This window comes from Oncorhynchus clarkii, chromosome 12 (assembly GCF_045791955.1).
Source record: "Oncorhynchus clarkii lewisi isolate Uvic-CL-2024 chromosome 12, UVic_Ocla_1.0, whole genome shotgun sequence".
Classification (NCBI taxonomy): domain Eukaryota; kingdom Metazoa; phylum Chordata; class Actinopteri; order Salmoniformes; family Salmonidae; genus Oncorhynchus; species Oncorhynchus clarkii.
The window spans coordinates 79,084,984-79,097,873 of NC_092158.1; the positions used below are offsets into that span (position 1 = coordinate 79,084,984).

Below are 12,890 nucleotides of genomic sequence, written 5' to 3' on the forward strand. Positions count from 1 at the left end.
AGTATGATGCTGCCACCACCATGCTTCACCGTAGGGATGGTGCCAGGTTTCCTCCAGACGTGACGCTTGGCATTCAGGGAAAAGAGTTCAATCTTGGTTTCATCACACCAGAGAATATTGTTTCTCATGGGCAGAGTCCTTTAGGTGCTCTTTGGCAAACTCCAAGCAGTCTGTCATGTGCCTTTTACTGAGGAGTGGCTTCCGTCTGGCCACTCTACCATAAAGGCCTGATTTTTATTTTTTATTTCACCTTTATTTAACCAGGTAGGCTAGTTGAGAACAAGTTCTCATTTACAACTGCGACCTGGTCAAGATAAAGCATAGCAGTGTGAACAGACAACAACACAGAGTTACACATGGAGTAAACAATAAACAAGTCAATAACAGTAGAAAAAAAGAGTATATACATTGTGTGCAAAAGGCATGAGGAGGTAGGCGAATAATTAAAATTTTGCAGATTAACATTGGAGTGATACATGATCAGATGGTCATGTGCAGGTAGAGATACTGGTGTGCAAAAGAGCAGAAAAGTAAATAAATAAAAACAGTATGGGGATGAGGTAGGTAAATTGGGTGGGCTATTTACCGATGGACTATGTACAGCTGCAGCGATCGGTTAGCTGCTCAGATAGCAGATGTTTGAAGCTGGTGAGGGAGATAAAAGTCTCCAACTTCAGCGATTTTTGCAATTCGTTCCAGTCACAGGGAGCAGAGAACTGGAAGGAAAGGTGGCCAAATGAGGTGTTGGCTTTAGGGATGATCAGTGAGATACACCTGCTGGAGCGCATGCCATCGTGACCAGTGAACTGAGATAAGGCGGAGCTTTACCTAGCATGGACTTGTAGATGACCTGGAGCCAGTGGGTCTGGCGACGAATATGTAGCGAGGGCCAGCCGACTAGAGCATACAGGTCGCAGTGGTGGGTGGTATAAGGTGCTTTAGTAACAAAACGGATGGCACTGTGATAAACTGCATCCAGTTTGCTGAGTAGAGTATTGGAAGCTATTTTGTAGATGACATCGCTGAAGTCGAGGATCGGTAGGATAGTCAGCTTTACAAGGGTAAGTTTGGCGGTGTGAGTGAAGGAGGCTTTGTTGCGGAATAGAAAACCGAATCTAGATTTGATTTTAGATTGGAGATGTTTGATATGAGTCTGGAAGGAGAGTTTACAGTCTAGCCAGACACCTAGGTTTAAGAGCAGTTGGAGGAGTGCTGCAGATATGGTTGTCCTTCTGGAAGGTTCTCCCATCTCCGAAAAGCAATTCTGGAGCTCTGTCAGAGTGATCATCGGGTTCTTGGTCACCTCCGTGACTAAGGCCCTTCTCCCCCAATTGCTCCGTTTGGCCGGGCAGCCAGCTCTAGGAAGAGTCTTGGTGGTTCCAAACTTCTTCCATTTAAGAATGATGGAGGCCACTGTTCTTGTGGACCTTCAATGCTGCAGAGATTTTTTGGTACCCTTCCCCAGGTCTGTGCCTCGACACAATCCTGTCTCAGAGCTCTACAGACAATTCCTTTGACCTCATGGCTTGGTTTGGGTCTGAATACTTATGTAAATAAGGTATTTCTGTTTTTTATTTGTAATAAATATGCAAAAATTTCTAAAAACCTGTTTTGCTTTGTCATTATGTGGTATTGTGAGTAGATTGATGAGAAATAAAAAATATATTTAATCAATTTTAGATGTTTAAATGTTTTATTTAACCTTTATATCACGAGGCAAGTCAGTTAAGAACAAATTTTTATTTACAATAACGGCCTACCCCGGCCAAATCTTAACCTGGACGACGCTGGGCCAATGCCCTATGCGACTCCCAATCACGGCCGGTTGTCATACAGCCTGGAATCGAACCAGGGTCTTGGGTAAGACCTTATGATCTCATCAACTAGCTGCATCTATATAATTTGAATTACCATTAATAGGACTCATATGACCAGATGGGAGTCCAGTGACCCTTTATCCCCAGTTCCAGGCATTCATGTCTGGATTGTATGCATATACGGAAGCACATGTAAATACTATATTCAGAGGTTGATGTTGATTATTGGTCATGATACAAAATAGTCCGTGTAATGTCTATCCATATATTTTAACAGATTTTAGTTGTCTGGGTTCTCTGATTTTAAGCGTATCTTCTGGGCGGTTTGAAACCACTCCTTGAATTGCATCAGATTTAGATATTGTTTTCGACACACAGACCTAAAAAAATAGTTTCTGATATGATACTGATAAGATACAAATTGTATTATGAGGGCATGAGAGTACTGAAATCTCGCGATAGGTCTCTACTGACAACACTTCCAGAGCGCCCTGTGATTTTTCAAAACAGTCCAATAGGGTGATGCTTTTAATCGAACTAACCAATCAGGGAGTTTGTGACAGGAATTTAAAGGTCTGTACAAATGTTCAATGCATTAGCTAGAATTTCTGTAGAAGGACCGGGTAAGTGCTTGTCAAGGGCTCATATTTTGTAGTGGTTGGCAAATATTCGATGTACTGCTTTATTTTGTTGATATGTTACTGCTTTACTTTGTTGATGGGGTTTGCTCGCCACTCTTCCTGGTCACTTGTGACCGATGTAACGTTCTAGAAAAGCCAAACACGTGTTATTGGATCCTAAGCAACAATTCGTATTATGAAGTTAATTGTTGCATTTCGTTTAGGTGCTCAAAAAAAGATTTCTTTGTCAAACGACTTCGAACATTTTGTCAATTTGCCCAAAAATGTCTGCTGGCAACGAGAACGGTGTCCGTATGGACAAGTTCAAGAATAAGGGAAAAGATGCGAATGTAAGTGACATGTATGCATGGCACTGTTTTTTAATGTTTCATTTCAAATGTGTTCATGGCTTGCGAGCTAAATGAATCTGGCTAGGCACAGTCAATGGTGGTTGTTGATCACTTTGCAGGAGCTTAGACGCAGGAGAGTAGAAGTCAACGTCGAACTTCGCAAGGCAAAGAAGGACGATCAGATCTTCAAAAGAAGAAATGTGAACACTTTGGTCGACGAGGCAACTTCCCCACTTCAAGAGAAAAGCCAAAACTGTCAGGTGAGTTTGTTAGGCCTGTCTGTTTATACAATGCACAATAATTCCAGTGGCGCACACTTGGGCCAGCGTCATCCGGGTTAGGGGAGAGTTTGGCCGGGGTAGGCCGTATAATAAGAATTTGTTCTTAACTGACTTGCCTAGGAAAATAATTCCAATGGAAACAACCTGTTGTCTTAATTTACAGGCCCCTCGACAGTGGTCCGTGGAGGAGATTCTTGCTGGTGTGAACAGTAACAACCTTGATGTCCAGCTCAATGCCACTCAAGCTGCAAGGTAAAGTGATTGATGTAAAACTCTCTGGGAAATGCTGTATTTGTGGCAGTGTTTTTATTTTAAGTGTTGGCTACCATAATCATGAGGTGTTGCTTTTTCAATTGTTCTCATTATAGGAAGTTGCTATCCCGTGAGAGACATCCTCCCATTGACCACATCATCAGTGCTGGGCTGATTCCTAAGTTCGTTGCATTCTTGGGTTTGGAGTCACCCCCTATCCAGTTTGAGGCTGCCTGGGCTTTAACCAACATTGCATCTGGAACATCTGACCAGACCAGTGCTGTTGTGGAGGGCAGAGCCATTCCAGCCTTCATCAGGCTTGTCATATCCCCCCACCCCCACATCAGCGAGCAGGCTGTGTGGGCTTTGGGTAACATTGCAGGTAACGCATTCCTCTTGTTACAGTATATCATCAGTGTATAGAACCCTAATTTGCCATAGTATCTCCCACCCCTAACCTTGCTTTATTCTGTCAGGTGATGGGTCGGTCTACAGAGACCAGGTCATCAAGCATGGAGCTGTGGCACCCCTGCTTAGTCTGCTCGCTGTCCCTGAGCTCTCTTTGTTCTCTGTAAGTATTCTTAGTGCCTAGTACTCTTAATGTGGTGACCCTTGACAACCATTCATAAGTAATGGACAATCACTTGACTTGTTCATGACACAAAGTATTAGTCTTGTTTTTTGATAACTCCTTGACCCCACATTACTTTCCTCACTGGCCACTAGGAGGTTCTGTAACTCAATGAATGAACACCTCTAAAATATTTTTGTCTTATTTCTCTGCAGTCTGGCTACCTGAGGAACATCACCTGGACGGTGTCAAACCTGTGCCGCAACAAGCACCCCTCTCCCCCTTTGGCAGCCGTGCAGCAGATCATTCCCACTCTGGTGCGTCTGCTGCACCATGATGATAAGGAGGTGCTGGCAGACACCTGCTGGGCATTGTCCTATCTGACCGATGGGCCCAACGATCGCATCGAGATGGTGGTGGTTCAGACTGGCCTGATCTCCCGCCTGGTGCAGCTGCTTGGCTCTGGGGAGATCTCTGTTGTGGTATGTGTCCAGTCTAGTTATCCTCTAGAGGTGGTGGACTGTCATATAAAATTAAGTTGTCACCATATTTATGTCTCTACATTTATGGTACTATGTCTTTAAAAAAAAAATGTTTAGCCCAAGCGCCCACTGTCTTTGACCTGTCTCCTTCAGACTCCTTCTCTGCGTGTAATTGGAAACATGGTGACTGGCACGGATGAGCAGACTCAGGCCGTGCTGAACGCTGGGGCCCTCTCCATGTTCCCTGGCCTACTGCGCCATCACAAGAGTAACATTCAGAAGGAGGCGTCCTGGACCCTGTCCAACATCACTGCAGGGAGAGACTCTCAGATCCAGGATATCATCAATGCTGGCCTGGTTCCTCTCATGGTAGATGTCCTACGTAAGGTATGTAGGTTTGTTTTCTGTAATCTCTTATGTTTGGATTTGTATTTTATTTTTCATAACTAGGAATGGTGGGATATTTAAAAAAAATAATAATAATCTGTCTTTCCATACAGGGGGACTACAAGACTCAGAAAGAGGCAGTTTGGGCAATAACTAACTTTACCAGTGGGGGCACAGTTGAACAGGTTGTGTATCTTGTTCAAGCTAACGTGCTGGAGCCTCTGTTGAATCTACTCTCAACAAAGGACAGCAAAACCATCCTTGTCATCTTGGATGCCATCACCAATATTTTCCTGGTAAGGGGACCTTCTCTCCAAGAATTAGTTCATCTTATTACAGTATTGGCGTAGGCATTTGTACCCTATAACTGCAAGATTCGGGTGACTTATTCTTAATTTGTTTTGTCCATCAGGCTGGAGATAAGATTGGTGAAGCAGACAAGCTGTGCATGATGATCGAGGAATGTGGTGGGCTAGACAAGATTGAAGCTCTGCAGTCCCATGAGAATGAGCTAGTCTACAAGGCCTCTCTCAGCCTGATTGAGAAATATTTCTCTGGCGAGGTGATCATTGTTGTGTAATGGTGACTAATTGAACCTGTCTTATTAGATGCTATTTGTTTCCTTTGCCTCAATTTCTTGCACGTTCTGTTTTCTAGGAAGCGGAAGACCAATGTGTTGCTCCAGAATTGACAACCGATGGCTATGCATTCCAGATCAGTGAGAACCAAAGCACTTTCAACTTCTAAATACCACTTTTCCTTTTTGTTTGTCCTCTGATAATGGACTTCTATTCTGTCTGACATGTACATATGTTTTATAAATGTCTGTAAATACATTTCTTAAAAGAAATTCCAACTGCTGTAATTTGTTTGGGTGAAATGGCAATACATTCACTTCCAATTGAATATTAATCTTTATAGCTCTCCACCCTCTTCTTTCTGTGAACTATATGCAAAGAAACACTGTTTTTGCAACGTATCTGGACTGTCAGACTTATTTTTTTTAAAAACTTTAATTACACTAGCGATCCGAAATGTCACTTGTCTGACAAAGTTGTATTTTCTCGGTCATTAGCATTGTAACATCAGATCATTTCAGTTTTAAGCCAAGCCGTACTGGCAGATGTTTCCATCCCCATGTCGTCATTGGTCATTTACTTACTAGCCTCCCTGAAGTGGGCTCTGCACTGAAGGGCGTACGAGCTCAACAGTTCAACTCTCGTCTGGTTGGGAGGAGGACTGAATTCCAATCGTTCCGAAGCTGAAGAGTGAACTCGGGTCGCTTGCTTACTCTTAAAGTAATTAGTCGGCCAGAACCCCGATTTGCAAGAGTATTTGGTCTATCAAATGCACTCTGCGGCATCCTAGCCAGTAATTGGTTTTATGTGCGCGACAGTGATTGTATGATCATGATGGCAGCAGTGCTGTCTACATCCGGGCAACAATGCCTTCACTCCGTTATTGTTACTTCGGTCTGAAACTGGTTAGTCTACAATATTAAACTGGAAGCAAGATGTCTAACCAAGGAGTTCGGCGAAATGGTCCGGTTAAACTGCGTTTAACAGGTAAGAGACAATGTTGAATGTTGTCCCTACGCAAATGTGGCTACTGTAGCTAGTTTGTGTCGCTAGCCCAGCTAACGACGTTAGTTTGCAGGACAAACGTGTGTTCGAAAGTGTGCTTGATGTGGTCTAAAAGTTTAGACGCACTACAATATTTCGAGTAGGGTTCGTTATGTATGTAGCAAATTAAACAAACTAAGCTAAACGACACTAGCTAGCTATATTAATTGTACGTTTCAGAAATTTAACGCGTGCCAAATTAGTTAGCTAGTTTAACGTTAGGTTGGTGTCTAACCAGCTAACATTAGCACAGGCAAAACAAAAGTAATCCGCCTGGGATTACTGTTAGTAGCTAGCTACTAACATTAGTTTAATCAAGCTTGTTCAACAATATTTGGTGTGCGCAAGATTCAAATTACATCCACAATTTTGTGTAAGAACACAGTATAGAGATTACCCGGTTTCATTTTAAAACTATGCATATACTAGAATGTTAATGTGGTCAACTAACATTCTCATTAATTGCCATAAGTGTGACTTCTTTGTCGTGATATTAATCTAGCTAATAAAACAATGCCATAGCTACTACACAATGTAAAAATTGAAGCATTATCTAGATGGCGACTAAATGAGCTAGATGGCGAGACTATGGCTGCGTTTACACGGGCAGACCAATTCTGATTATGCACAATTGGTGAGGGGTAAAAGATTGGAATTGGGCTGTCAGTGTAAACGCAGCATATCTCCCAGACAGTCCACATCGTACTGCAAAGTGGGGATCAATTCCCCCCCAGAATACTGTGGCTATGATGCAAACAGGGCTTCAATGTACTCTCTGGGTCGCTCTTATTTGATTTGTACCATTTCAACACAAAGTGAAACGTTTACATGAGATGACATTGTTTTGACTGGGAGAGGGAGGTGACAGCAGTGCTGAGCCATGTTACCTGATTGTTGCTTTTCAAATCCTCATGCAAACTGGCATCATGGGACTGGTATTTTTGTATGATAGAATTCTGTGCACTAACTACATTATGAATTGAACAAAGCATTTATATATATATTTGTTTCAGCAGGGCTGAGTCAAATTCCAGGCCTTTCCATTCACCAGGAAGAGCCAAATTAAATATTTAACCTAGTGCTGTTTCTAAAATAAATTAGTGTGGAGCAGGGGTCTCTGGACTGAAGTGAGAGATCTGCCTGATGGTGAAAAGATGCTTAACTCACCTGTGCTACAGAGGCTGCATTTACACAGGAAGCCCAATTTGTGGCAAAATCTGATTTCTCAAAAGACCAATTAGTGGAGAAGATCAGAGTTGGGCTGATTTGTAAATGCAGCTTTAAGCATTGAAGGTAAAGCACATTGAGAGTTCTGACAACCTGTCAATTTGTCCAAATGTGAACTTTTCTGTACAATTTCTACTGGTGGGGTAACCAGGTTTTAACTAGATGGCCCCATTTGAAATGTTTCCAACGTAATAGCCTGAACTTAAGACAGATTTTGATGTTTGTCTGAACTACGTGGTGGTCAAGTGAAACACAGTTTTCTGTCTTTTACTTGAACTTTGTTGTAAATTGCCCACTGTGAATTAGTCTCGTTCCACTTCGAGATTGACTGCATTGGTGTCCTGGAGAAATAGTAAGAATGTGAATTCACTGTCAAAAACAAGGAGAGTACGATCACATGGACCTCCTTTTCCTGACTTTACATATGTGTATTTGCTCACTTAACTACTCTGTTTCATATTTGCTTTTCTGCCTGTCTTCCACATATCAGTTGAACTGAAGTGTTTATCCCGTTCTGCCGTCTTCTCCCCAGGGAAGGTTTATTTTAGGCTATGTAAAATTGCACAGTGTTATCCATATGCGCCTCCACAGCCGGACTCGCTCTGGGCAGGGAAGGATGTTGTTTAGGGAGAACGCCGTGGTGATTTGTCCTCTTTACTGGACTACCCATTAGTGATGGGGGGGGGGATCGATAGGGGTCGGCCGATTATGATTTTTCAATGCCGATTTATTGGAGGACAAACTATTGAAGATTTTTAATGACAATTACAACAATACTGAATGAACACAACTTAATACATTTAGTCTCAAATAAATAATGAAACATGTTTGGTTTAAATAATGCAAAAACAAAGTGTTGGAAAAGAAAGTAAAAGTGCAATATGTGCCATGTAAGAAAGCTAACGTTTAAGTTCCTTGCTCAGAACATGAGAACATATGAAAGCTGGTGGTTCCTTTTAACATGAGTCTTCAATATTCCCAGGTAAGAAGTTTTAGGTTGTAGTTATTATAGGACTATTTCTCTACCATTTGTATTTCATATACCTTTTGACTATTGGGGAGGAAAATAATTAAAATCCAATTTCATGGTATCCAATTGGTGGTTGTTAGTCTTGTCTCATTCCTGCAACTCCCGTACGGGCTCGGGAGAGGCGAAGGTCGAGAGCCATGCGTCCCCCGAAACACAACCCAACCAAGCCGCACTGCTTCTTGACACAATGCCCATCCAACCCGGAAGCCAGACGCTCCAATGTCTCAGGGGAAACACCGTACACCTGGTGACCATGTTAGCGTTCACTGCGCCCGGCCCGTCACAGGAGGTGCTAGTGCGCGATGAGACAAGGATATCTCTGCCGGTCAAACCCTCCCTAACCCGGACGATACTGGGCGAATTGTGCACCTCCTCATGGGCCTCCCGGTCGCGGCCGGCTGTGACAGAGCCTGGATTCAAATGCCGAATCTCTAGTGGCACAGCTAGCACTGCAATACAGTGCCTTAGACCACTGCGCCACTCGGGAGGCCCCGACTATTGGATGTCCTTATAGGCACATTAGTAATGCCAGCCTAATCTCGGGAGTTGATAGGCTTGAAGTCATTGACAGCGCAATGCTTGAAGCACAGTGAAGAGCTGCTGGCAAACGCAGGAAAGTGCTGTTTGAATGAATGCTTACGAGCCTGCTGCTGCCTACCACTGCTCAGTCAGACTGCTATATCAAATCATAGTCTTACAATAAACACACATACAAGCCTTTGTTTCCAGCTTTGACCATATTAATGACCTATTATTTAGAAAACAAAATGTTTATTCTTTCAGTGAAATACAGAACAGTTCCATATTTTATGGACTGGGCGGCAACCCTAAGTCTAAATATTGCTGTTACATTGCCCGACCTTCAATGTTATGTCATAATGATGTAGAATTCTGGCAAATTAATTAGTCTTTGTTAGGAAGAAATAGTCTTCACACAGTACGCAACGAGCCAGGCAGCCCAAACTGCTGCATATACCCTGACTCGACTTGCACAGAACGCAAGAGAAGTCACACAATTTCCCTAGTTAAAATAAATTCCTGTTAGCAGGCAATATTAACTAAATATGCAGGTTAAAAAATGTACTTGTCTATTGATTTTTTAAAAATTTTTTTAAAGGCATTGCTGTTTATGGTTAGGTAGACTGGTGCAATGACAGCGTTTTTTATATTTTTCTCGTTTTTTTTTGCGCATGCGCTTGTTAAATCATCACCCGTTTGGTGAAGTAGGCTGTGATTCGATGATAAATTAACAGGCACCGTATTGATGATATGCAACGCAGGACAGCAAGATAACTGCACATGGTTGATGCTATTAGTAGGTTAACTAGTGATTATGTTAAGATTTTTTTTTTTTTAAAGATGAGTTTAATGCTAGCTAGCAACTTACCGTGACTCCTTGCTGAACTCGCGTAACAGGTGGTCAATCGGTGTTAAAAAATGCAGATTACCGATTGTTATAACTTGAAATCGGCCCCAATTAATCAGTCGACCTCTAATCGATAGTTACATATTGGGATTTTATTTTTGACTATATTGTTTGGACAATATCGCAATATTATTTTTGCGCTAGTTGGCTGTACCTTCATCAACACACATTTTTCCTTCATAGCTTATTCTCCACCTTTCTCCATCTGTCAAATATTGTGTAAACTAAATAATCACTATTTGGGCATGATAAGATAAATCTGTGTTTACTTACTGATCGGTGAGTTTGTATAAGTAATGAAGGTCTGCGCATGAGTCGTGAATTGATAATAGCAGCTTAATAGATGTAGTTGACTTTGACACATTGCTGTTGATGTTTGTTATTGGGTAAACCCTGAATGATGAGTTGTTACATGTGAGCAGTCTTGTCGCTGTTTGCGTTCCTCTGAGCTTCTCCTTGCTGACATACCCCCATCCATTTGAACCAGATGTTGCAGACGGTTGCCAGCTTTTAAACTGGAAAAATATGGCAAGCAAGCAGCTGAAACTAACACTTGTGGTGAGAATTGCCCCTTGAATACACAAGACAGGTTTCCATTATGCTCTACAGCTGATCATTCTAAAATTATGTCACACAAACATGGTTAATGGCACAATACATGATCCGGTAAGTAATAAATTACAGCGTTAAAATATGGCTCAATGCGGAGCACATTATCTGATCAGCTCTAAATTGTATTACTCAAACATGGTTCATGACCAAATGGTATCCATTCCAAACAGCCATAAATTTGTCAGGACACAGCACATGCTAACTTATCTGTTTCCCATAAAGTAATTTGAACAAAAACTGTGGAAGGGAGAAGTGATCCCTCCATTTTAACACTGAGGCCTCTGATCCCCAGCTGTTTTGTAGCCGAGAGCTGAATTCGCCTCACCCACCAACAGATTTGAACAGCACAGACATTGATTAAGAGAGAGGTTATACAATATTTAAGGTCCATCTGTTCTTAGTTTTATTGTCTGACCCTTTGTTAGTTGATTCAACTCTTTGTTTAGCATGCATATTACTCTTCTGGGTTTTGCCATGTACAGGAAATAGGGAAGAACTGACTCTATGGGATTGTCTAGCATTCCCCCCCCCTCTTTCTTTCTGTGAGTCACTCAGTCCTGTTCTTTCCGACTAAACTGCTCCCCTCCCAGTCCTAAGCGCGTGTCACCCCCACCCTCAGTGAGAGAGAGAGCTGTCGTGTGGTGCTGGGTTTCTCTGACTCAGTCAGTGGTTTTGGATCTTTCTTTTGACTGGGAACCAGCTACTATTGAGGACAGCATTGAACAAAGCTGCAGCTTTGTCAGGTTTACCTATTGAAATGTCTACATTTTATTTAGTCGATTTATAGTTGCTAGCTACCTCGCTGGGATCTTATAAAATGGGCTGTTGAATGAACACAGATGCACTTGTCTCATTTAAATCAAAGCAGTCCCCCAAAAATTCCTGTGACAATAGGTTACGAGACTAAACATTCTCTCGCTGTACAAATCTGATTGAAGGATCCATTCTCTGTAGTCCTTAGTCTACCGATTGGGTTAACATGTTAGGTAGTGGGGGGAAACTTGCAGCTGGGCACAGATGGTGCTACAGAGGCACAGGACTTAATGATCCAGAGTTCTTAATGTGTGCCGAGTCTGTCTGGTGTGTTCATGTGGCTCAGCTGTTTTACAGAGTGCCTGTATGGAAGTGATTTTGGTCATCTGGGTGTTCAGATGGGATACATCGTAAATACACAATGATTAGGTACATGTGGGGAACTGTTGACTTTGTTGCTCCATTACAGAACTGCAGAACAGTTCCACATTTTGCTTAAAGAGAAGGAAAATAAAACAATAGCAATTATTGCGCATCATTTGTAAATGTTTTTCTTCCCCCGCTGAGGGTCCTACAATAATTGCAATTTTTCCATAAATTAATTGACTGGGGTTGGCTTTCCTGTTGGTTCAGCTGCTCTTCAACGAGGACGAAGGCTTCTGCGGTCACACTCCCAAACCGCTGCCAGCAACGGAGCCGAGGCCAGATGTAGAGGCGGAGTGGGCAGCATCGGAGAGGAAGCTCTTTACAGACTAACACTTCCAAATGTCACCCCTGACAGGTGGGGAGCAGACAGGAGAAACTCCCTTTGAGGTTCATAGTAATAATAAAGTGAAGAATTGCAGTCCTATTACGCAGCAGGACTGTCGGTTGGTCCTCACGTTTTGCTTAGATTGCTGGGTGGATTATGAGGGCTGTCCTCTTTAGTGCATTGAGTTTAAGCAATCAGTCGGTGGTGGATCTTAGGAGAGTGGTGCTCCCAGCTAGGCCAAGCATAGGGCCGAGCATAGGGTGGTCCATCAGACAGAGCTTTATTATCTTCAGTGGTGGATTGTTTTCCCGAATTCAGAGTTCTTTATTGAACTTAATGCAGGCTTAGGTTGGTGTGTGTTTGTGTGCTTATCTCACTGACTCAATACATTCCATTCAACTTGGGTTAATGGATTATAGTTTCCTTGTCTCATTTAGAAACAAAATGCACAGACCACCTCACATTCCCCTTCCTATAGACAGGTGGTTTGTTTACCAACAGAACTGATGCATGCATAACTTTGGGGCAGCACAGATGGCGTTGGCGTACAAACAGGATTATTGGCAACCTGTAAACCATATTTCGGCTTAATGTTTATTGAAAACATATACATTTGCCCAATAAGAAGTGGTGTCTCTCAAATGCATCATTGCAGTTGTAGATTAGCTAGCTAGCGAATTTTAGCCATGTTGGCATAGGCGTAACACAA

The 12,890-nt window shown here is 42.4% G+C and overlaps 2 protein-coding genes across 4 annotated transcripts in view; both read left to right on the plus strand.

Annotated features, from left to right (window-relative positions):
- Positions 1–2,411: 2,411 nt before the first annotated feature.
- On the plus strand, positions 2,412–5,610 carry LOC139422278 (importin subunit alpha-1-like). 2 transcript variants are annotated; one of them, XM_071173464.1, is made up of 11 exons: positions 2,412–2,440; positions 2,662–2,787; positions 2,907–3,047; positions 3,232–3,320; positions 3,437–3,702; positions 3,797–3,891; positions 4,107–4,373; positions 4,527–4,760; positions 4,874–5,056; positions 5,173–5,322; positions 5,418–5,610. In XM_071173464.1, the coding sequence occupies exons 2-11, from the start codon at positions 2,722–2,724 to the stop codon at positions 5,505–5,507; spliced, it is 1,581 nt and encodes a 526-aa protein (XP_071029565.1). In that variant the 5' UTR covers positions 2,412–2,440; positions 2,662–2,721; the 3' UTR covers positions 5,508–5,610. The 2 variants fall into 2 exon arrangements, with proteins under 2 accessions (XP_071029565.1, XP_071029566.1); XM_071173465.1 differs by lacking the exon at positions 2,412–2,440 and having other exon boundaries at positions 2,573–2,787.
- A 339-nt stretch (positions 5,611–5,949) lies between these two features.
- LOC139421413 (E3 ubiquitin-protein ligase SMURF2) overlaps positions 5,950–12,890 on the plus strand; it is a 63,985-nt gene continuing 57,044 nt past the window's right edge. The window contains exon 1 of one of the 2 annotated variants that reach the window (XM_071172289.1): positions 5,950–6,325. In XM_071172289.1, coding sequence (XP_071028390.1) covers positions 6,274–6,325 — 52 coding nt within the window. In that variant the 5' untranslated portion in view covers positions 5,950–6,273. The remainder of the gene's footprint in view (positions 6,326–12,890) is intronic. The other variant, XM_071172288.1, reaches the window with a different exon arrangement.